This window comes from Gadus morhua, chromosome 6 (genome assembly GCF_902167405.1).
Source record: "Gadus morhua chromosome 6, gadMor3.0, whole genome shotgun sequence".
Classification (NCBI taxonomy): domain Eukaryota; kingdom Metazoa; phylum Chordata; class Actinopteri; order Gadiformes; family Gadidae; genus Gadus; species Gadus morhua.
Genome location: NC_044053.1, coordinates 16,334,165 through 16,359,603, shown reverse-complemented (window position 1 = coordinate 16,359,603; position 25,439 = coordinate 16,334,165). Strand labels below are relative to the sequence as shown.

The window sequence follows — 25,439 nt, the reverse complement described above, 5'->3', positions numbered from 1 at the left end:
TGATTGATTTAAGCTGTGGCAAAGTTTTGCTTTTAGAACTTTCTGTCCAGCAGAGTGCAGGGCTTACGGGTCGCAGTAAATTATTATGTATTTTGTTATTCTCAAGGTCATCACAATTGTGACAAGATTAGGATTTTATTGATCAAGGATCCCATCAATAATTGAATCTGATCGAAATTTTACTTTTTTTACTTTTACTTTTCACCCCTTGACCTCTGCTCCTGGTCTTCAAAGGCAATCCTAACTGTAGTCTTGGTCGGCAGGTTCACACACACTCACTCACTCACTCACTCACTCACCAATCCACTCACACACCAATCCATCCACTCACTCACCAATCCATCCACTCACTCACCAATCCATCCACTCACTCACCAATCCATCCACTAACTCACTCACCAATCCATCCACTCACTCACCAATCCATCCACTAACTCACTCACCAATCCATCCACTCACTCACCAATCCATCCACTCACTCACCAATCCATCCACTCACTCACCAATCCATCCACTCACACACCAATCCATCCACTCACTCACCAATCCATCCACTCATCCACTCACTCACCAATCCATCCACTCACTCACTCACCAATCCATCCACTCACTCACTCACCAATCCATCCAGTCACTCACCAATCCATCCACTCACTCACTCACTCACCAATCCATCCACTCACTCACTCACCAATCCATCCACTCACTCACTTACTTACGTGACCAATAAAGACACCCTCATGAGTTCGTATTGATTTGTGCTTTCATTGTAAAACGTTCCTCCCTTCGGACTCACTGGAGCCTGAAGCAGCCTTAATACTCCCCCCTTCAGTGTATATACTTACGTTTCATGAGCGCATCATTACTGCAGAAAGAGCAGATGGCTTGGCAGCATCCTCCATTAACCTGTTTTGTTTTGTTTTTTAACCACCTGATGGCATCGTAATGTCCTTAAAAGTCAGCCCTTTCACGCCTCGCTGGCTCAGTTTGAGTGTCACTGCCAAGTCCTATAAAATGATAAGTCAAATGAGTTCAACGTCCAATGCAATTTTTATATAGTATTTTTACCTGTTTCTACCTGGTAAAGGTATGCCCGTTTCATTGCTTCATTGTTGCTAACTTTCCTATAGCAGTGATTCTCAAATGGTGGGTGTTTTGATTGGCTAGCGGGGCATATGCCTCCCCTTAATCTTTAGAATGAAGCCCATATATAAACTAATATTTCAATGGCTTACTTGTTCAATCAGTGTATCCTCAATCGTTGCAGCTTTTTGTTTGGTTGAGTTTTTCTTAACAGTACATGAAGGCATGGTTGAATTCTGCGATATTGGTAAATACATATAGTAAACAATTATTGTTGGCTCATGATCTAATGTCTAATGAAACATGTGGGTCCTAAGGCTAGTCCAGTTGAGAACTACTGGCCTAAATCATTTTATTCAAACTTGTGAACCGTTTTGCTGATCATGCATTTCTAATTCTTCCTGGTAATTATGAATAATGTAGGGTTGATGTGGCTACTTAAAATGAGTCCAGTAGTTTACATTTAACTCAAAGGGATTAATCTATTAATCTTTCTTCTATTTTTCTGTTCCCGGTTGTGGCTGCGTTTGTGCGAGGCAGCGCACATGTTTGCACAACCAACACACAAACTGCCGGGATGTTGTTATATTTCTACCCTTTAGTCCAATGGTAATTTGGCTATAATAATTTGTGCTGCTTCATTTGATGAGGAACTGGCTGCAATCAATGCCATAATAATCCCTCAGAGTTGAAAGACAAGGAATTACGGTAGATACTCGATGGAGAGCAAGGATGGAGGAGTATAAAAACCACATCAGGACTGCTTATTTTTTAAATCATTTTTTCCCTATGCCATGTCTTCTTCTATTTTATGCTCTTAATCTTTTTATATCCAACTGTGAATTAATCTCTTCAACAGAAGACGTTACAATCTTTTCCTCTGGAGAGGACATTTCTCTCATCTCTCTCTCCCTTCCTAGCTCCCTCACTCCCTCGCTCTCTCTCTCCCTCTCTCTCGGTCTGCCTTTGTCTGTGTTTGTTGCTCGCCTTTTCTTCTATTCCCATGGCTTTCTTACTGGCTCGGTTCAGTTGTGGGGAGTTCTGGGATGCTCCTGGTTTAGTGTTTGCAATTTGAATCAAGGGGGCAGTCCAGAAGCCTACCCCAGCGTAGCAGCAGTGCACATAGCGAGTATATGTCAGGTTGATGGAATGTGGTTTGATGGGTGGGGAGACAATATTTTGTGCTTTATTGGAAGAACATTGCAACGCTTATTAGATCGTTCATGGTGCAGCCCAATGTGAAAACCACTTTTAGGTGTTGATATATAAATTTAATCGAGAGTTTTATCTATAAGTTGCCGTGTCTTATCTACAGCGAGGGAGATGGTGGGTTCACTTTTTGTCCTTCATCGAAACATATTTTTTTCTGTTTGAGGATTTCATTGTTTTTGTTGGTTGTATTGGAATGTATGCACTGAGTTAATATGGTTGTGGCTTTATTGAGTTTTAAACTGTGTGGTAATTGGCAGACAGATTATGGACGGCTCCAACAGAATGACAATGACTTGGATCTTGGCTGAATACAATTTGCAGACTTTGGACTAGGGATCGACCGATATATCGGTCGGCCGATATTATCGGCCGATATTCGCGTTTTTTACGTGTTTTACAATTATTATTTTTTTTTACTTGTTCTACCTCACCTGTTTTTACTATTTGTTAAATATAGTTTTTTATATTGAACTTCAATAAATGTTCATTTTTTTTAATTGAGACTTGTAACATTTGTTATCAGCTTAATTTTTATGATCGAGGGAGCAAAAAAAAAAAAAAAAAAAAAAGTAGTATCGGCTCTAAATATCGGTATCGGCGTATCGGCTAAGGCTGATGAAAAAATATCGGTATCGTATCGGCCGTAAAAAATCCGTATCGGTCGATCCCTACTTTGGACGCAGATCAGGATTAAGTTACTCACGAATCCAGTGTTTATACAGGATGAGGATCATAAGATTAAGTCGCATGATTGGCTACATCTAAATGATGCAATTATCAAACATGGTGACATTTGACACTAGTTGAAAACACAACAGTGTTTACAACTATAAAGCAGTAGTTTTACATATAATACAGCTGTAAAGCCGGTGCTGTTTGTATAAAGGAAGAGTTTGTATCTATTGAGGTAAGGGCTCCAGACTGCGACAAAATGGTCGCATTTCGCGACCAACATTTGAGAGTGTGCGACCGAATTTTCCATCTGGTCGCGCATGTGCGACCAGTAAATTTGCCCTTTTTTTTACACGTTAAAGGTGGAAGGGGTACGTCAATGAATCCGGAATCTTTAGCAGGCCAATGAGTGTAAGAAGTATAGGGAATGTCGCTAATGTGTCGAGAGGGAACGTCCTAGAGATTATCGAGCGCGCGTAAACGTCTGTGCGAAGGAGAAAGAATTCACAACCTGCTACGTGCGATTACAATGAGCAAGCTAACTATTGACTCGTTCTTCCGACCTTCGGCTAGGCTGCCAGTGCAAGTCAGTCCTGCATGGGTCTTATTTTACAAACCCCGCACCCGCCCGTATCTGCAATACTTTAAACCGCATCCGACCCGTGTTTCTGACAGTAGCCCGACCAGACTCGCTATAAATTGATATCGACACCCGACTCGCACCCGATGGAAAATTAGAAACATTAGATGGGAATTATACTATCTGGTGTTTGGCTTGGTGCTTTACATTTTTGTGCAAAAAAAACACATCATCCACTGTTGACGGTTTTAGTTGACTCCTCCGCTCCTGATTATATCCAGCACTGGTGAAGTCTCGCTCGCAATCGCAAAACCCGCGCTGTTCAGGCGTCGACTCCGACCCGACTCGTTTCTCGTTCGGGTGTGCGGGTCACCCGAACCAGTGCAGGACTCTGCTTCAGGTGCCCTAAAGGGCTTTTCACATGGGAGGCGTTTGTCGGGCCTGATAATGCATTCTCAATGGAGAGGCGAGTGGGCATAGAGGAGGCTCAGCGTCCTGTCCGGCACGAAAAGCGGGCGCACACCCGTGAAACTGTTGCATCCTTACTTGTCGAACGCATGCATGCGCATACCTGGAAACCGTTGGAATAGATGAGAATCACAATAAAATGTGACACTGAATTTGAAACATTGTAATTTCTACCTCTATTATCAAAATAGTTATTAGTAATACAGTGGAAATTAGTAGAAATGTGAATATTTGGTTGGCATGTTGATTAACGGTGTGTGCCCCTAAAATTTCTGGTTGTGCCCCTAAAATTTTCAGTTAGGGGCCACAGTGTTCCTAGTGAAAAAAATAAGTCTGGAGCCCTTATGATTTTATGGGTCTCGGTAGAGGCTGTAACTCTGTTTTACTGTCAGATTTATCGCACAGATAAGCACAGCAATCCAACAGTGCTAAATCGGTTTGTTCAGCTTCTGTTTGCTCAGCTACTGCCAAGAACAAGAACAGAGGAAATAAACACAATCAAAACAAATATGCTTTCGCCAACTGGCCCTCCCGATCTCGGGACACGATACATGCAGATGTAGGGGCTAGGCAAGCTGGAGGGCTCTGGCGTGTCACAGAATACACCCTGATTGGTTAAGGAAACTAAGTGAAACTAGAAAAAGGCCTTAGGCCGGAACGTTGTTCATTAAAACATTATTCGGAATTCATCTGAATAAGTGTGCGGTTTCTCTCAGCCTGTGGTTGAGGAATATGTCAATCAACAACATTGTCCCCATTTGCTTCAACAGCAGAGAGGATTCACTCGGTATTCTGAAGGCATCTGGGATTTTTCACAGAAGAAGGCACAGGTGCACAATCTGATAGGATAAAAGCTCTAATTGATATAGCTGCACTGAAACCAGTGCCACCGAAGCAGAGTAGCATTGAAATTACATTAATATACTGATAGAAAAATGTACTTGGTATATAGCATTAGTTATGAAAACGATATATAAAAGTAGGACTGTTGTCACTATATTAAGGTATTTCCCCCCCAGCGACTGCCCTATATACTGACTATATGCCGTGGCACGTCAGTAGAGGTCGTTGACATAAGTGTCCCAAAAGGAGATTCTGAGTGAATCCGAGTCGTGGCTCAAGAGCAAATGCTATTTATATGTATTTCAGAGCATTAGCGGTTATTTGAGCACTAGCACTTGGCCTAGCATTTATTAAATTGACTCTCTGAAGTAAAACTTTGCGTACCTCTTAAGGGGGCTGTAGGTTTGAGGGCCTGGCGCATTGTGAAGTGGAATTGCGAATGAGTGAATATTGCAAAAAAATATATTTTTGTCCATCTCATCTCTTTGGTTTTTCCGCCATACACATTTTATCAGACATGTCCAGAGAGCACATGTATGCAATTGTGGGTCATTTTATCATGTGGTTCATTTTATGAATATTTTGGCATTTTAATGTTCCCTAAAAGTATGGGTTTACTCTAATGGTGAATCGCTCTCACATTTTCTGGAGGTCTTAGAGATCGGGATACATGTCGCTGGCACATTTTAAATAAGGGGGATGTACTATACGCATTTCAAATACAAAAATGTGTAATATCCAGTACAAATAAAATAGCTAACCACGGATAAGTCTCTGAGTACCTAATTATAAAAATATTATTGTATGATTCTGACCATCTCTAGGCCAGCAGACAAGTTCCTGCTGGCTCTGAAGGCCCACCACTGGAAGAGAGTGGTGAGGAAAAGAAGGTCGTGAGCAATAGACTGAAGGTGAGAGGTGGTTGGGCATGGGGTCGGGCAGGGGGTCGGGCGGGTGGTTGTGTGGTTGGAAGTGACGTAGGGTTGTCCCTCATTGGGCGAGAGTGGGGAAAAGGAAGTTCGAGCAGGAGATGAAAAGCTGGATGTAGGAAAGGTGGTGTCAGCCGGTGGTTGGGAAATGAGGCGCGTACGTCATCAATCGTTTTCTACAAGGTATCTCACAAAATGGCTTGGTAGTAGGGAGGTGGGCGAGTGGGAAGACCGTATTTGAGGGAGGGGTTGGAAAAGGAGGATTGAATGAAATAGCTTTTAGCTGCAGATGAGGCAAAACAACAGGAGAGCAGATGGCAGGCAAGAGGGATGCCGGGGGGCTTGGATTCGATATGGGTGCTCTCGGCCGCCCTTAGGGGGGTTCTGTCGTTAAGCAGCGAGCCTGACAACCCCAGAGCTGGAGGGGTCGAGAATAGGTGAGAGAACAGAGAGAGTCCAGAGAGGTTTAGGGTTAGTAGAGAAGGAACCAGCGGCGGGCATCTTCAGGGATGTTTGAGGCAAGGTCCATTTCCTCGGGAGAACAGCCATGTTTAATTTCACTGGGTAAATTACAGATTAATCGAGACAATTAAAAGAGTGAAATGTAGAAGGGGAGGTGAAGGGATGATTTCCACTCTGACCCAGTGCAGGCTAGGTGTGTGGGTGGAGGAGTAGCCTGAGGAGAGGGCTGCAGAGGTTGATGTGTAGTCTGGTGGTATCCAAGTCTCAGTGAGCGCAAGGAAGTCCAGGGATCCCCAGAGGGTGAAACCGGAGATGAACTCAGTCTTGCGGGTAGCTGACTGACTGACAGCCCTACAACTATGTGCAATTAGATTATGTCTACAGCAGTGCAAATTGAGACAAAAAGTGTTAAACACAGACCGTATACAGTCATGCAGAGATTCTTACTTGGGAAAGTAAATATCCGCAACCTAATACAAGAATACCTTGCTGTGGACTATCTTCACAAAGTCAAAATGCTAACAAAAAATGTCACAATTTGCACTCATAGTAAGTCCGCTAACACTACAGAGAATAGCTCTTTATAAGACAAAATGTAAACTCGGCTTAATCAAAGCTCTCCTTGGATCAGGATATCCCAAGAAATCCAAATTCACACAATTCAAGTTTACATAGATACATCTGCATAGTGGTCAATATTGAGCAATGCTCCCTCTGTCTTTTGGGGAAAAGCTAAAGAAAAGTAAAGAGAAGCCAAGCTTAGCTTTTGCTTTTGGTGCGATATGATTTTGGTTAAAACTCGTTATCTTGTTCCACATGCCCAAGGAAACCGTTTCATATCTTGCCCGCTTTTCTGAATACATTTCACTAGGCTGGTCATTGACTTCGAACCAGTTAAATAAATAGAATTAAGAGGATCCTATAACAGAGTTTAATGTTTTCTAATGGTGCAAATCAGTCAGTGGGTCAGCGTATCTGCACACAGCGTGGTTATCAGCAGGACGCTGCTTTAAGAGATGTAGCGCACACCGGAGCGCAGCAGGCCAACAAGGTCACAGCCCGTACACGCCAAGCATTACCGTGCTGCTCTCACTGGGGTTCTTCTTACCCTTATCAAAATGATAGACAATTGCTACTGCAAGGTGGGCAGGGTCCGCAGGAAACAGTGGAAAGACATAGTCAGCAACGCTGCTTATTTTCCCAGCGTTGATTTAAGCAAAAACAAATATATATTATTTGCAATCATCTATTCAATTAGTTCTGCTAATGTTAATCTGTCAAGAACATAATTCCCTGTACCACCAGCAGTACCCTTTGTATCTAACGTTGGAGATCAGCCACAGGTTGAAAATACTGCTATGGAGCATCTGAAAATGCTCACTGGCTCAGATTGAGATCGCATACATTTTCCTCAGAACATTCCCCCTTGAGTTCCACCCTGCTGAAGATCTATCATTTCCCGCTCAAAATGCCCCATTAGCGATGGGGGGGACGTCATGCTGCCTGGTCCTCCCTCACAAGCCCTTAAACCACTGCTGTTTTCTGCCACACTCTCCTCCTTCCTTTCATCCCTTCCTCTCGCCCCGTTCACCTGGAAGTGGCCGCTTGCTCTTTATCAGCAAGCCACAGCAGGGACGGGGCATGCCACAAGCCCTACATCCCTTCATTTTGTCGTCAACCCCTGTTTCCCTTTCTCTTCAATCCTCCGTTGCTCTCATCTGCACCTCCCAAACCTCCCAGGGATGAGCTCTGGCAGGAAGATCCAGCCTGTAGCGTACCAAGTCTATCATCATGCCTTCCAACACTATCCTCTTCAGCCTCGCTCTCTCTCTCTCTGGCTTGCTTTCTCTCTCGCTCTCTCTCTCTCTCTGGCTTGCTTTCTCTCTCTCTCGCTCTCTCTCTCTCTGGCTTGCTTTCTCTCTCGCTCTCGCTCTCTCTGGCTGGCTTTCTCTCTCTCGCTCTCTGGCTTGCTTTCTTTCTCTTTTTTCTTTCTTTCTTTCTTTCTTTCTTTCTTTCTTTCTTTCTTTCTTTCTTTCTTTCTTTCTTTCTTTCTTTCTTTCTCTCTCTCCTTCTCTTTCTCGGCCTTGCTATCTTTCTCTCTCTCGCCGTCTCTTGCTCTCACTTTTTTCATCTCCCTTTCTTCTCAGCAGGTTGCTTCATCTGAGCCAGATTCACCCACATATCCCCATGGGCCAAAGTTCCCCTCCCTTCATTTCCTCTGTACTGCTCTCTGGCGCCTTCAATGCCTCTCCATTGCCTTTTAATCTTTGTGTGTGTGTTTTGTATTTATGTATATATATATTTTTGTTGCATATACTCCCTCTCCTTCAGTTCCACAGCCATTCCATATGCCAGTCAAACACACAAACTCCCCAGACACCCCCGCTGGCCATGGCTCACTTTAACCCGACCCGAGCCGACCTCGACCAACACATGCAGAACAAGCCATCACCCAACAAAACCGAGTAGCAGCAGAGATGAAAAATTGATGTTTCAGAGTACACCCTGACATTCGGCTGGCACTGGGCTGGCACGCGTGAGGCAGTGGGGAGCTGTGCTTGTGGCAAGATATGCAGCGTCACATTCATCTTCAGCTCCCATTAGGCCATGTCTGGCGGTCGCTCGGGTGGATTTAGTTCCTCGTGGGTCTCTCCGCGGATGGGTGGTGCTGTGGCAGAGAGTGGTGCGATTGATTCTTAAATGGCTTAATGAGCTGGTAAAGTGGGGGAAATGGCAGGGAGAGATGCATCACAGCATGGCACATTTAGACGCCGCAAAGTGCCGCCGAGATGGATTTTGGATTAATACAACAGGGAGGTTGTATTCATAAAGCCCGATTTAAGGAGTCATGTTCAATCGCTCGCGCAACAAATGCAATGCACAGGACAACTGAAGAGTCAAATTCAGTTATTGGGATAATTGGTCAAACCTTTGAATAGTTTGGAACAAATTTGAAATGAACAATTGGAAAATAAGCTTATGATATCAGTACTAGCAACAGTGTCCCTTACAAAACAACCATGCAGTGGACATCTATGGAAGTAAATCTGTGCCATCAGACTTTGAAAATAAAAAGCCTTTGAATTCTAAGCACTGAATATTTATACATTGAAATAACATGTCTGGATTTTTTGCCAATGAATTGAACTTAACATTTTCAATAAATCATTTTTAACTTTATTTTTCAATGTTAAAAAATTCAAAATCAAATAATCAACGTTAAAAAAATGTACTTAAGTATTTTCAACGTCCCCAAATTCAACATGCCAAAGTCAGCTGCAAAATTCAATGAATGAAATTCAGCGTTAACATCGGGGGACCCAAGGAAGAGCAATCGATCCTAGATGCGAGAACGCGGTCAAGCAAGGAGAGCGAGCGGGTGTTACACAGAATTCTGCGACCCACCGAAAAGTGTGATCCCATGGGGCACTGTTGCACATTTTCTGCAACATGCGCAAATCGCAAAACAGGGATGAAGTAGTTCATGTGCGGAAACATGCACAAGCTTAAAACTTAACGTTTGTATCATCATCGATCACTCGGGTAGGGGGCATTCGTTTTGTGACACCGGTTGCACGTTAAGTGGCTGGAGCAAAACGGTTGATATGCCTCTGTGGTGGCTTAACAAGAGCGTAACGAGCGAGCAGGGCCAACACTATTCCGCACCGAGTGACATGATACAGATATGAGGATGACAAATTAAAAGCAGGATGCTGTCGGGCGCTTCTTCCAGAGGCACGCCGTGCTTCCACTGGAACTACAAGCTGCTGCCGCTTCAGTTGCCCAACACTGTCGGCTCTGCACTCTCGTTCCACAGTGGGCAGCGGGCTTCAGATCGCCCCAGCATCACACTAAACATAGGCAAAGGGACCTCTGATCGCCCCAAATTGGTGCCCTAATAAATTGGGTTCCTTAACCCACTACAATTGCACTTAAGCTGCATGCAAATCCAGCCAAGTCAATGCAATCACGCACACACTTCATACAGGCATTAGTTCATCGTTTATTTCATACTGCAGTTAAAAACAAAAAAGGTGTGCATTATAACAGAAACATAAATAAAATATAAGATCCCCCCCCCCGCCTCCCCTCAGCTTGATATTAAATGTGGTTAATAAATACATTTTATTTGCTTCTATTAGCGTTTTACAGGCCGATACAATGGATAGGGCGTTTAGTAAGGTCCACCACGGTTGCTTCTCTCCCCATAATAAGCTACAGTCAGTGTTTAATGACGTTGATTTACCTTTGAGCATTTCCTATTATAGGCTACTGTGTAAAATGCTGTTTAGAATTAACGTTTGTATCAAGAAAGAAAGAACCAGCGAGTGACGCTCTTATTTCCGCTCCCCTTGCTTGACCGCGATCTAGCATCTAGGATCGATTGCTCTTCCTTGGGTCCCTGGATGTTAACATTGAATTATGCAGGTGACTTTGGAATGTTGAATTTGGTGACGTTGAAAATATTTAAGTTACATTTTTTAACGATGGCACAGATTTACTTCCATAGACATCTCTCTCACTCTCTCACTCACCCTTCTGTCTTCTTATCCTCTCTCAGCTGGTGCTGAGCATCACTAGGACCTTTTCCTTGACCTTAGATTTTAATGTGTCCCCAAACACACACACACACACACCTCATATCTCCTAATTCATCCCGGGGTATCATCCTCCCGCCTGCGGGCGACTCGGTGGCGTCTGGACACTTAAAATGATGCACACTGCACGAGGAGGTGCCAGCAGAAGATAAACGGCTGCTTAGTCATGCTGCTGCTACTCCCCAGGGGGGGAGACACCTCTTAGTGCTAGAGGAGTGATGTTCGCTCCTGTCTCCTCTTTCATTTGACGAGGGGTAGTACATGTGGCGGCTAAATGTGCTCAACTCCAAAAAAACAAAATTCTGGTGAAAAATGTTTGAATGATCTCCAAAGCGCAGTCCCCAACCACAGCTCGAGCATTCGTGTAAGATGTGCTGCAAACCAATGGGGATTTGCAAGAATTCAAACTCCTTTTGGGCTCTGGAAGCCAGCCTGCCGGGGAGACCGGCTGGGCCCCTTGATGTTGTGTTGTAAACACACTAATGTGATTAACCAACCGCCTGGAGAGCCATCCTCTGACCGGGCTCCATCTCACAGCCCTGCAACATACGGACTCTCTCATCAATCACCCCACCGGCTCCCAACTTGGCACATTATGGCTCAACCTGTGTGTGTGTGTGTGTGTGTGTGTGTGTGTGTGTGTGTGTGTGTGTGTGTGTGTGTGTGTGTGTGTGTGTGTGTGTGTGTGTGTGTGTGTGTGTGTGTGTGTGTGTGTGTGTGTGTGAGATCACACTGGTGGGGGCTGCTGTGCTCTGGCGTGAAGACCCATCGATCACAGTAATCTAATGAGACAGATCATTAGATCATTAAGTTGAGTTAGCAAGGACCTGTCAGATTTCAAACACCGCCATTTAATAAATGTAGGTCACTGTGGAACCAGTTTGAAGCCTTTAAGGGGTAGTTGACCCGAACCAGTTTATTTAAATTTGATAAACGTGGTTATATTCCTTATTTAATCGTCAACACGGTAATCTATGCCATTAGGCAGTGTTAAATACCAGGAGTTCAATCGTATGTTTTTGCCAGTATCCGCCCAACAGTTTGTGAACGTTTCACTTTCGTGCAGCGGTTGATAGAGTCTGAGAGAGGTTCAGGCTTCTCGGACAATTGAGTATAACACCATGGTGTGTTTGTGGATGCGTCGGCAGCGGGTTATATCGATGTTTACGTCCAAGAAAGGGTTAAGCTTCTAGGAATACTACATATCCCCCAGTCGGCCCCTTTTATATATCTATGTAAAATTGTAATATATCATTTTTATTGTGTGACTCTTTCGACGTGTGTGCATTCATTGTAATTTGTGAGACCGGATGATGGGAACGATCGGATGAAGTGCTATTCAGTACAATACTTTCATTAGTCTCCTTACATTTGCTGGAGTAGGCTGTTCAGGGAGGCCGCTGGCTGTGCCGAGGGGACCAGACTGCATATAAATGTGTCTGATAGAGTGTGTGACCGAGAGGATCCTAGACAGCCCTTTCCCAAGTTCCATCCTAGCCGCAAGAGCAGCGATGGCACTCCTGGTCATTTTTACTTTTCCTCAGGTGTGTGGCTGTTGGTGTGTGTGCGCGTGTGTGTGTGTGTGTGTGTGTGTGTGTGTGTGTGTGTGTGTGTGCGCGTGCATGCGTGTCATGCACGCGGGCAGGTGCTCTCTGCCTGCCCCAACCTGCCCCCCCTCCCGCCCCCCTGCCCTGGCTGTGGGATGGACAGACCATCGCATGACTCCATGGCTCTGGAGGAGGTGGACTCCCACTGAGGTTGTTACAGTGGCAGCATGGGACTCCGCCGTTTTATTCTGGGAGAGAAAGGTCAGCTGTAGCTGGGAGAAGGTGGCTTTTTACATGCCCTGCCTTCGCACCTCATTTCCCCATCTCACAGCAACCCCTCTATCTCTCCTTCTGATCCCGTCCACAGTCTCCCGGCGTCCATCCCTCTCATTCTCTCTCCCTTCGTATGCGTCTCTTCTTTCCGGTACTCCTCGAGACTCGAATGTTCTCTGCGCTGTTCCTACGTTTTTGTGTTGGTGCCTTTTTAAAAAAATAAATAAATAAGACACTTGACAGCTCAGACTGTGCAGTGAGGTCTTTGCCAAAGGTCAAAGGAGATGTACACTCTGCCCCCTCCCACATTTCGACCGGCCAGTACCACCGCTGGGAACTCCCAGCTACCAGAACCTTGCAGCCTTTCAATATTGATTATTATTTTATTGATATATATATTGATATATATACTGCCCTATTCAAGTTGGCTTTCCTGCACACGCTCTCAGGACCCAGCAGGTGTCTCGGGTGTATCGGCCCTTATCTCTGCACTCTTGTAATTTTCTCTCCAAAGCCTTTCCCACTCCCACGTTCACTTATCTGTCCCCGATTCTCAATCCCTGGCCCGCCTGCTCACTCTCCCCCACTCGCCCCCCTTATCTCTCTGCTTCATCTGCTGCTCTTATTTGTTCCATTTTAATACACTGTGTCGTTGTGTTCGTTTACACACGCACACAAACTCACATACGTGCACACTCTTTAACCCTTGCACGCACACTCACACACACTCTTTATCCCTTTTACGCACACGCACACACTTCTACTTTATGACCCTAAAACCACTTTCTCTGCCATGGCACATTATCGAGGCTGTGTCAACGTCTCGTTAATTGGGTTCATATTATTCTTAGATGAAGCGTAACCAAAAATGTTCCTTAATTCGCAATTTCCCTGCTTCTAAATAAGCAGGACCAAATGTGTCTTATTGATTGGGTTTGCCTTGGTGTTCATTAATATTTCTGCGAGCAGCCTCGCCTTTTAAGTAGGATCACGGGTGATTAGGGAACTAAGCTACCCCCTTGATGTGCTGCTGCAACAGACGCACGCACGCACCTCTCCTTCTGTCTCCATCATACCCCTATAACGGATACAAACGTTGATTCATTCTAACAGGCAGGAGTGTGTCCATACATCAGATATGATTTGCTTTGTGAAAATGACAGCGGGTCATCCAGTCACGTCTGCAAGCCAGAGTTTTTATGTATCCCATCGGATGGCAGGTTGTTTTTGTGTGTTGAAACACACTCATCAGTTTCCTCATGGGGTCTGATTGCTCCCTAATGACCGGGAATCAATTAGCATAACGAGTACTGCTCCCCTGATTGGTCATAAATCAAAATCTCACTCTGTAATCTGTCTCTCATTTAGAATTTGCAGTTACTTGCAGTTATCTCAACTTTCTGTGTGATTGTGTGTCTGTGAGTGCGCCGGAGTGTGCGTTCGCATGCGGAGTGCATGTCTGCCTGTATGTGTGTGAGGGCCAAATCATTTCGGGAAGTCGTGGATTCCAAGGGCGGAATCATTGTGGGCGCAGTCTGATAATGACATTAATTAAACTACAAAGGAATGAAGGCGAGCTCGAGATCCCAGCAGGTGGTCCAAATCCCAATGGGGACTCCACACACACACACACACACACACACACACACACACACACACACACACACACACACACACACACACACACACACACACACACACACACACACACACAGTGTGTGTGAGTTTGTGAAAATCATTGCAGTTATTGTGTTGTTGAATCTATTTAAATCTGGGGAATATGAAGGAGAAAGCAACAACCTCCCCCATGGCTCACCCATTTACCGCTAGGGAGGAGGCTAGCTTTATTCACACTTGGGCTCCAGGAACCAAGCACATTTGCAAATATTTTATGCAATCATCTGGCGGAAGTGTTTCCGTCTGCGTCCGCCCAATTGCCAAAAGCGGTATTGCGTTTGACGTCACGCAGTCGATCGATGACACTCTGGATTGCACACGATGCGGGCAGGGAATGGACTTTTGGTCAGTTTTGTTTTGTCGCTTGTTCGTTCTACTTACTTGCTGTACTTCAGTTCACATGTTACCGATCCTGGTGGTTCTGTTCTGGTCCCCGTGGCTCTTAGTCCTCTGTTGGTATCTGAAGCTGTTGTCTGCCTCTCCCATTCACGCTCCTCTCCCTCCTCCCCCAGCTGGCCCTTGAGGACCCGGTGCACAGCGTGTCCCTGCAGCAGTTTGTGTACGAGAAGCTGAAGGCCCAGCAGGCGCTGATGGGGGACCAGGCCTTCGGTGTTCTGATGGAGACAGTGGACACAGAGATCGTCCGGCAGCTCCAGGAGTTCCTGCGAGGCCTCTGAGGCAAAGCCCCCCCTTCCCAACACACACACACACACACACACACACACACACACACACACACACACACACACACACACTGGTCATACCTGATATCTGTCATCTACTGGAAGGGCAGAGGACATCGGACCCCAACAAACCCACATACAAACACCCTGCCCCCTAGTTCAGCCTTATCAATATTCTGACTGGACCATGACTACCATCTGCAGCTTTACTCCTTCCACTTCTATCCTTAAGCCCAAATTAATTAGCTTTGATGTTCCTTGGCCCAACTCGCATCCTAGCTACACACAAGCACCGTTGTGGTTGTTTTTAGCCCCGGACAAACCTTCAAGTCCCTGTTAAAGTGCCGTAGAGCTTCCATTCCTGTACTCTTGCGACGTTAAATTTCCTGTTGTTTAAGAAGAAGGGATAGAATTGTGGAGGGAAGGCAAAATTCAAAACTGTGTGCGTGTGTAAGAATAGATGCAGTAGGATGCAGAATGATATAGCGGAAAAGGAAATTGTTGCCAGAAGGGGCGCCACAGACTTTCTCATGGAGAAAACCAAACGGATCGGAGGTTGAAGAAGTGCGGATGGCCTCCACTTGACGGACCGAAGCAGTGTTTACAGAACCCAATTCTCCCAGAAGAGTTTCATGAAAGAACAATGTCATTTTGTACATATGTTAGGAACGAATGATATGACTGCGTGATGAGTTTTGGATTTTTAGTTTGCTTTTATTTCTTGATTTGTTTTCAACAATTTGATATTTTCTTATTAACCAGGTTCAAGTGACTACTGAGAGATCTAGAGACCATCTTTTATTTTTTATTTGGGAGGGGGGAATTCATCTAATTAACTGGGTGATTCAAAGTGGTTAATTTGTAAAAACCACGTTTGTATTTGTAATATTTCCTGCTGCTAATTCATGGTGTGTTAGAGCACTTTAATAACCAAAATAAGTGATGTTCAGAACGCCTTGGTTTTTCTCTTGGTGTCACACTCCACCAGGAGGCGCTGAAGCTAAATCAATTTTTATTTCATTTAACACTTTTCATAGTTTTGTTATGATAGCCACAACTATGTTATCCTTCGCAGCGTGTACAGTCAAAGCCAGCTACGCACACCAGGCCATACATTAGTGATTAGGCCGTACCCAGTTAGTCAAATATAGATGAGGACAAATGTGATCGTCCACAAATATATGTTGAGACGTTTGGTAGTACCCAAACCAAATTAATCATGACTAGAATCGTTGACAACCACATTGGATTACCTGAGTCTGGCAAGTCTGTGGTATATTCTTTTATTTAGGGGTAATTAGTTTTATTTTTATGAAATTCAATCTATATATAACTGAACGCAATTGCCGATGTGAATCAGATTGAAAATATCCGATCACAATGTATGTTATTATCATTATTATGGGTTTCTTAGCGTTCTCGGCCACCGCTAAGAGATGGACCCCTTGCTAACTATCGCGATCCTGTGATGGTCGGCTAGCAGGGGTAATCACAGCCTTATGCTTGAAGCCTTATCTCTCATTATCCGTGGCCTGGGTGAAAGGGGACTTGCATTTCATCTATTTTTGAGCTACACTATAGAGGGTTTTTTATTATTTAGTTTTCATTTGACAGTTTGTGTAGAGATGGCTAGGACAAGGTTTTAGAACACAGCATGCACCAGAGGCAATTTTTGGTTTACTGAATTTCCTGGTATAGCAGGAGTGCATCTTTGTTTATTTTTTGCGTTTCAAACCCTTCAATAAAAGTCATTACTCTACCAAAATGTTTCCCTCCTGCGATTGGTTTCACTTCTGACATTCACAAACCACATCAAATTAATCCTATCTGCAATTTGCTTGACATACGATATCCTTTTGAGTTATATGTCTTCCAGGCATCTGATTGGGGGGTTTGTTGACAATAAGAATAACTAAAATCGATGAATCATGTGGGTTGGATCAAGAGCAAATCTATTTTAGGGTAGATGGTGGCACTGAGATTCTCTAGCTTACTGTGTAACCCAGAGACGTGCGCAGCGTTGTTCTCATCAAGTTACTCCCAATGCCACAAGTGACAGGCCATGTATCCAGGAAATTGGTGGCCGTGGCAAAAAGGCATACACTGTCCACTTCCTAATGAATGACCATACAGAGAACGCATATGTTGCAGTGCATCAAAACCTATTACATGCAGCGATCCATCACCATAACACAAAACTCAATGTTAATGGGATATACTGAGATGTGGTTAAGGGAGATTAAATGCTATTTGTGTTTGCCTCCGTTGATCTGTCCGACTTGCGCCGTGAAGACAAATAACTGGTTTTAGGGCATATCACTAAAAGGATTACATTTGAACAACACTAGTTTGTTGGAGGTTTCTCTGTATTGGCAAGATAAATGAAGAGGGAGCACAGTCTTAATTGTGGCAATCCTTAGTGTTTTTCTTCAGTTTATGTGCTGTAAGTATTCCACATTTATTTAGGTGTGACAATATTTATACTGAAAGCTAAAATGTTAAATAGATAAGCCAATTGTTTCATTTGTATTTTCTAAGTTGCAACAGATGCATCGACTGACACTAATGGCTAGCCAGGTTATCACTACCTCATGGGACCCTAAGCTCATATCACCAGTATTCTAAGTGTTATTGATGTCACCTTAATATGTAAATAGGATTCTGCAGACTTCACAAAACAGCGGCTATTATATTTTTATTATAATCTTGTCTGTGCAGAATGTGAAGAAATGAAAAGTGAATATTCTTCAACAGCATACTAGATTGTGGACCTCAAGTTCAGAAAATATGATTTCCCTCTTGGTCGATCCTCTGTGCCCCAGATTAATTTTATTCAATTATAAGGAAAGGAAAGTGATTTGGAGGGGGTGGATGGCTGCCTCCCTGTCTCCCCCCAGGCTGCATGGCCCCAGTCGGCCTCTTCAGACCACGTAGATGACCCCCTCCACCCCCTACCGCACCACTTCATCCTCATCACGTCTGTTCCCACCTCTTTCGTATTCTTGTATCAGTGCAACATGTTTACATTGTCTCCTTATTGTTTAGTCCCTTGTTGTCTCATTTCCAGGCACACCCATTAAGCTGTGGTAATGTTTCAAACTGTGATGGGGTGTGTCATGGTTTTCAGCTAGAATATATATTTTTTGTATTTTCGTATATTTAACACTTGCTGGCTTTAGTTAATCAAAGGCTTTTTCTATTTTGTTTGTTTTCCCCTTTCTTCGGTAGTTGGGGAATCGAAAGATGAGGAACCTTTTGAGATATTGGTTGGTATCCATCTTTATGCCTTTGACTTCATTGTTTCAGACATGAGAAAGCCTTCTCTAATCCTATTGACTAACTATATGAGTTTTTCTCATGCAATCTTTCAGGACTTTGATAGAAGTGAACTGGATATTGATTAAGCTTCCTCTAATATTGACCGTCTTTCAACATAACTAATCAAGTTAACTCAAGTTAAGAAAACTCATTTTTGCTTTCGTGTTGAATTAAAGAATAACTTTGTGCAGAAAATATCTTAATATTTATATTTTAACTGCATCTATACATACACCGAAATCTAACTTTGGTGTAGCTAGATCTCTCATAGCCGTGCTTTTAAAGGACAGCATATCTAACTCTTTCATCAGAAGAGGTATAGAGCTGGGTACATACCCTATTGCTATAGTAGAGGTATAGAGCTGGGTACATACCCTACTGCTACAGTAGAGGTATAGAGCTGGGTACATACCCTACTGCTACAGTAGAGGTATAGAGCTGGGTACATACCCTACTGCTACAGTAGAGGTATAGAGCTGGGTACATACCCTACTGCTACAGTAGAGGTATAGAGCTGGGTACATACCCTACTCCACATATATATTTATGTATTTATTTTATATTCATAGTATAGGTACAAACCACTCCCTCTCAGTAGATGTATAGAACTGGGTACATACTGGGTACTAGTTACATACCCAGATGTATAGAGGTGCTAGATGTTTACAGCTGCAGGTACATTCCCTATTCCCCTTTCAGTAGTCGTAATAGTACATTGTGTTATTACCCAACATTTGCTGTTGCTCAGGTACCAAATAGCGGCGAGTCAATCCATTTAAAAGCCACTAAATTGCTGTTTAAGGAGATGATTTGAGTGCTAAGTTGATTGTCCACCACCGGGCACACTGCCAGGCAGTAATTGCTGCCGGTAACATTAGCATTCGCGGCTGTGGCCTGTGCCTTTTACTGTCAGAATATACTTAGCTATTACAGCGGCAGCCACCGCGACAAGATCCATGGCCTCCGCGCTGGAAGTTTGGCTGGTAAAGTTGCTCTGACCTTCAGAGTAGTGGCTGTATCTCCACTTTCCTCTCGAGCCATATAGCTGAGAATATGCCTGATACATAGTACTTATTCTGAAGGTTATTGCATTCAATTTGCACATGTGATGTTAAGTATGTACCATGAATAAATCATGATCCCACTCTGAAGAAGGATGTTTTTTTAGTTTATCTGATGGAATTGTATCTTGAGGTTTGTTTCTTATCTTTAGCCCCTGGGTCCGTGTGTGCACGCGAACCGTGCAGGATTCCATAGCAGCTATTGAGGTCCTCCATTTGAGCTTTAGTCAACCGATATGACAATTGGAACATATTTGACAGTATGTTCCAATGTTCAAGTGGCCTCGTTACAAACATTTCAATGTCAGTTTCTCCTCATCCTCTGGGATTGATCATTCAGATTTCAATCACTTTACTTAAATTCCACTTGATCTCAAGCATATAATAAAAAAATATTATAAACTCTGTGGTAAAGTGCATGATGTGAACCTGGGTCTGTAACGTAAAATTATTGGACTTTATTGGATTCTGGAGTCCATCCAATGATAAGCATTAGCCCCAAAAGTAGGTTGATAAGGCCTGTTTAAAAACAGAGCTGAGTAAGGCGAGTGAAAGACCGGAGACCAGTCTGAGCTGGAGGGATGCACACTCTGGAGTCTGACCTTCACTGCAACAGTTGTCACAGCGTGTGTGCATGCGTGTGTGTGCGTGTGTGTGCGTGTGTGTGCGTGTGTGTGTGTGTGTGTGTGTGTGTGTGTGTGTGCGTGCGTGTGTGTGTGTGGTTGTGGTTGTGTGTGTGTGAGTGTGTGTGTGTGCGTGTGTGGTTGTTGCGTATTATCTTAAAACCACTTGATATTTGTTGCTAAATTAAAATCACTGGAAATAACACGTTACAGGCTGACAGAGAGTCATTTGAGGAAATGGGAAATCAATAATTGCCACTTACTAAAATGAAGATTGCATGCCGATGTATTATTTGAATACATGCAGGCCTATATCACAGTAGGCCTACCCTAAAAATAGTTTTGATCGAATGATTCCTCCCTTCGTATTGCAGGCATCAGAAGGTCACAGTGAGGATTCACTATTGATTGGAAATGTTCGCAGAGCTGTGGCACATTAACTCTGTGTTTTTCGGTTTCACCGGCGTAGTGTGAATCGAGGTGTGCGTATGAGAAAACTATCCTCACAGTTGTGTGTCGGGAGGCAGAAGATGGCGCTACGCTGCGGTCCCGGAGAGGAAGACCGTTAAGTGCCAAAGCTGTGTTCGGGAGGCGCTCGTCACAATGTGAATTTTTGTAATTCCTTTCCCTTCTGCGCTCTGTTAATCTCTGCGCTTCGAAACAAAGTCGGTGCTCCAAGGAATAAACAAACAAACAAACAAACCAACAAGAACTTGCTCTGGGCTCAGTTCTGTCACACGCAGCGGGGCACCGCAGACGGCTCCCCGTGTGCGCATCGCAGAGCAAAGGGAGACAGCTGAGCAGCGGGCACGTGCGCCTTCACCAAAGCACTCGCCCTGCATGTTGTCATGGCTGTTGTCACACACACACACACACACACACACACACACACACACACACACACACACACACACACACACACACACACACACACACACACACACACACACACACACACACACACACACACACACACACACACACACACACACACACAACGGTCCCCACCTTCTATCCAGTTTGCTCTGTATCTCTCTTTGTTGGTGGCTGATTACTATAAGAAAGGAAAGCTGTTGGAAGACAAGTGACAAGGCCATATGTAGAACAAGGCTACATATAAAGAAATGTAATGGAAAACCCAGATCCTCTTAGAGTCCTCCCACTACCCTAAAGGAAGTCTAACGCTCCCGCAGAAATACTGTTTATTGTGGGGCAGGCAGATACGCCATTCTGCCTGCACACCATGTCACACCATCTGGAGGACAATGCAAACGTATTATATCTTTCTAGTCTTCCCACAAAGAGAAAGAGAGAAAGAGATTCTCATCGCTTGGTAAGAATGTTTGTTTGATGCTTTATCTCTCTCACCACAATTACAGAAAAGAGAACAGTTTCATGCACAACAGCATCCAGCCAATCAGTCTCCCCCCCGTGGGGACACACCCCTCATGGTAACCCGTGTCAACGGTGGCACCCTTAGAGGCCAGCTCCTTTCTTGGCACCTGGCTGGGACGTCTGGGGGTTACTTCACCTCCGCCCACTCATCAACAGCATGATTGGCTTGTATCATTGTTGGCGTCTGTGTGTGACGCCCATAGTTATGCAGGTCAAAGATAAGGATGTTACGATGAGGGCAATATTGGCCTTTCTATTACGAGCCAAGAGGAGGTTAGATTTCAAACATAATTATGTCTCTGACTCCATTGTCTTGCGACTCTATCTCGCTTGCATTCCCCGGGGGTTGCAAGGTGACTAATCATTTAATGAGAGGATTTAATGATGTTGTTATAATCGTCGTCAATGAGAAAAAGACATCTCAGGTTCGGAATGAACATTTGAACAGAATGAACCGTTTTAGTTCCCTGCTGATTGGATGCCAGGGAATTTGAGCAGCAACCTGGGAGTGCATTCCAGTAAATGCATAGTAAATGCGTTTCCGAATCACATTTGGAAACTTCCATCACTGACAACTGTTTCAAACTTTGAACGCGTGCTATTTCTAAAATCTCTCTTAGCACAGAACGGCAGGAAACTTTCTGGTTCACTGCTTTGTGTGTGTGTGTGTGTGTGTGTGTGTGTGTGTGTGTGTGTGTGTGTGTGTGTGTGTGTGTGTGTGTGTGTGTGTGTGTGTGTGTGTGTCTGTGTGTCTGTGTGTGTGTGTGGTTTTGCCTGTATGTCTGGATGTGTCTGTGGTTGGGATGTGTGTGTCTTTATGTTAGTGTGTGCGTGGGGTATTGCAGGGGAAGGAAGGAAATAAATAGTGAGGAGAGTCATAAATGGATTTCTATATACCCTTCGGGATTCTAACCCACTCCTTCCACATTGGAGCCGTTAAGTCTGATTACATGTGGACCGTGAGATCACTCCTGTTCCTCCTTTCTCCTCTCCTCTTGCTCCTTTCTCCTCTCCCCTCTCTAGTCTCTGCTATCGCCCCTCTCTCCTCTCTCCACTCACCTCTCTCATCTCCTCTCTCCTCTCTCTTCTCACCAACTTCCTCTCTCTCTCCTCTTTACCTCGACCCTCATCTCCCCTCCCAACTCTCACCTCTCTCATCTATCTCTCTCCCCTCTCCCAAATCGCTCCTCTCTACTCTCTCCTCTCCCTTCTCGACTCTCCTCTCTATCTCCTCTCTCCTCTCCCCTCTCTACTCTCTTTTTTCCTCTCACCTTCTTCCTCTCTCTCTCCTCTCTCTCCTCTTTCCCTCCTCTCTCATCTCCTCTCCCCCCTCCCAGCTCTCACCTCTGTCATCTATCTCTCTCCCCTCTCCCCTCTCTACTCTCTTCCATCTCCTCTCCTCTCTCCTCTCTCTCTCCTCTCTCCTCTTCCCTCTACTCTCTCCTCTCCTCTCTCCTCTCTCCCCTCTCTACTCTTCCCTCTACGCTCTCCTCTCCTCTCTCCTCTCTCTCCCCTCTCCCCTCTCCCCTCTCTACTCTTCCCTCTCTCCTCTCCTCTCTATTCCTCTTATCCGGGGCGGAGACAAAAGACCAACCTCTTAGAATTATTCAGGTTCAAAACATTTCTAAACATGAAAGAAAGGGAGTTGGTTCACAGGCAGCCCTGGGAGGGTGGGTGGGCGGGTTGAAATCAAGATGAGACGAAGAGAGAAGCCATCTCCCAGCAGAATCGATTAAAAGTTGAGTCGCTAACGCGTCACATGATAAAAAACCACTTCACTCAAGTTGGGATTCTTTGGCTATGAATGCATTTGTTAATGTTTGTTGACTCAGATTGCATTGTTAATACAGTGTTATCAAGTAGTAATTTTGGAGTTTACTTTTGAGGATTTGTCCAGCGATGATTGATGTTTCCTTCCATACAATCGAATGTTTGCTTGTTTGGATTCGCATTAATAAAACATAACCGAAGCAGTTTGTAGTGCAGATGTTCGCTGGAGCTCACGTCAGAGCCTGAAGCAGAACCAACCGGCAGAAAGGCACTCAGAGATTCTCTTTGGACAGCACTGCTGCTGTCAAACCTATGAGTTGACCATATTCTTGATGTTATGAATCAGCTCTCCGAGACAGCAGCACTGGCCACAATATTTCACTGTTGTCATAGCATGAGCGATCATAGCACTGCCTCACTTGTCAAAACAACGTTCTTCACTTACGCAGCCGCAATCTAATAGCAGATGGCTTCTCTTGTATTGCAAGGGACCAAATCAGTTCAGGAGGAATCAAAAACCGAAGCTCTGAAAGGGGGAATGGAAGAATAGGATGGCTGTGACGGGGCAAAGAAATTACCATTTTAATCTGTGACACTTGGGTCAAACTAATCAAGACTTTTCCATACACAAATGGTAATGTGCAGCATTAATATACAGTTGTGTTGCAGGGAAGCTGCTCTAGACTTGATTGGTTCATCAATGAGTCCATGCAGAATGTCAACACTCCATATGCATGAAGTACAGATCACCTGATTCCCATATTACACTTTATACAGTAGTCATACATATGCATTGTTGAAGATAAGCTTTCCCATTCTGGTCCCGTATAATTCATCAAGCAACTGTTCTGCTTGCTGAAGTCTGCACACTGGGGTAGTAAGTCACTCCAGGAGAAAGGAGGTTTACCAGGAATTAGGATGCTTTGATTTTCCAGATGAAGCCCAGCCATTGTAGGATTGCTGTGGAGGAGAAATGTCAAGAATGAGCCATGAGACCGCACACTGTGACTGTTAGATTGTTATATAGCCCGGTGTGTACGTCATAATGCTGATTACAAGATGCTGTGCAAACTTATATATAGCTTTCTTCCCGAACATATCGAAGAATGGGTGTATAGTTTCTCTGGAGAAAAAATAAGTTCAGGCACTATTTTACAATAGGGTAAATGAGTTATGAAGAATAACTTAATTTTTAGGAGAAACCGTCAAAATATTTGATTTCATTTTAGAGCATTATCATGGGAAGATACAGGCAGCAAAGTTACCAAGAATACATTCAGTGAGACAACAGGTGACCAAGATTCCTATAGGGAAACTTTTGCATTATGAGAAGTTAATACCAAGATAACAAAGGTGAGTTGGCGTGAACCTCGTGGAGAGTTTAGGATTGGTCATGTCTGAAGACAGCCATGGAGGGAGAGTCCAAGTTAAACTGCAATACACTATGGGTGAAGTGGGCAAGTCTGCAAGAAAGGCTGCAAAACAATTAAAGGAATCTAAAGAACAAAAAAGTCAATCGATTGGAATGGCCTTGGTGCTTGCCTGCTACTAGTTTATAGAAAAAAATGATGAGGCTGCAGATGTATTATTTAGGTATGATTATTTACAAGGTACTGTATATACGCAGAAACAACTTGTGAACTGGGGTGGAGGGAAGTCAAAGGCTTTCGCTATGGTGTTCGCATTGAATTGGTACATTTGATTGGACACCCGTCTTTGAATGTTACAGTGATGGATTGGTGCAGCAGCTGATATTCTAACAAGAACTAATTCTGTCAGTGTCATAGCGATTAAATCCAGAAACAATAAGTTAATCAGTGAGCTGCACATCCCATCAGGAACCCACAATCTTCAATTAACACATAATGACAGCACCTGACAGCGGATCAAAACAGTATTGTATGAACACATGTTGAGTTAGAAGTATTACCAGCTAAAATGTAATTGAAAAGCTTGACCTAGTGTTTGACTGAGTGATTGTTTTATTTAGATTCCATCCCCTGGGTTAGTCCGACTCCCCCAGTTATATGGCGCCGTATCTGTTTTTTTATTACACCTTTTTTGCTTTGTCGTGCGTCTGTTTGGGTGTGTTTGTGTGTGTTCACGTTAGTTGTGATATCTTCTGGTTACATGCTCCAATGACCATGCAATGCTTGGGCCTTTGTGTCTGCCAAGACGCTGCATGTTAGTTCCAGAGCAGGACTCCTATAGATGATGCTGCCAACACATGAAGATCAGCTGATGT

General features: G+C 44.1%; 1 protein-coding gene across 2 annotated transcripts in view; it reads left to right on the top strand.

Annotated features, from left to right (window-relative positions):
- Positions 1-16,792, top strand: part of ipo11 (importin 11) — a 129,724-nt gene extending 112,932 nt beyond the window's left edge. The window contains exons 30-31 of one of the 2 annotated variants that reach the window (XM_030358198.1): positions 5,683-5,769; positions 14,857-16,792. In XM_030358198.1, coding sequence (XP_030214058.1) covers positions 5,683-5,769; positions 14,857-15,021 — 252 coding nt within the window. In that variant the 3' untranslated portion in view covers positions 15,022-16,792. The remainder of the gene's footprint in view (positions 1-5,682; positions 5,770-14,856) is intronic. The other variant, XM_030358199.1, reaches the window with a different exon arrangement.
- The last annotated feature ends 8,647 nt before the right edge of the window (positions 16,793-25,439 follow it).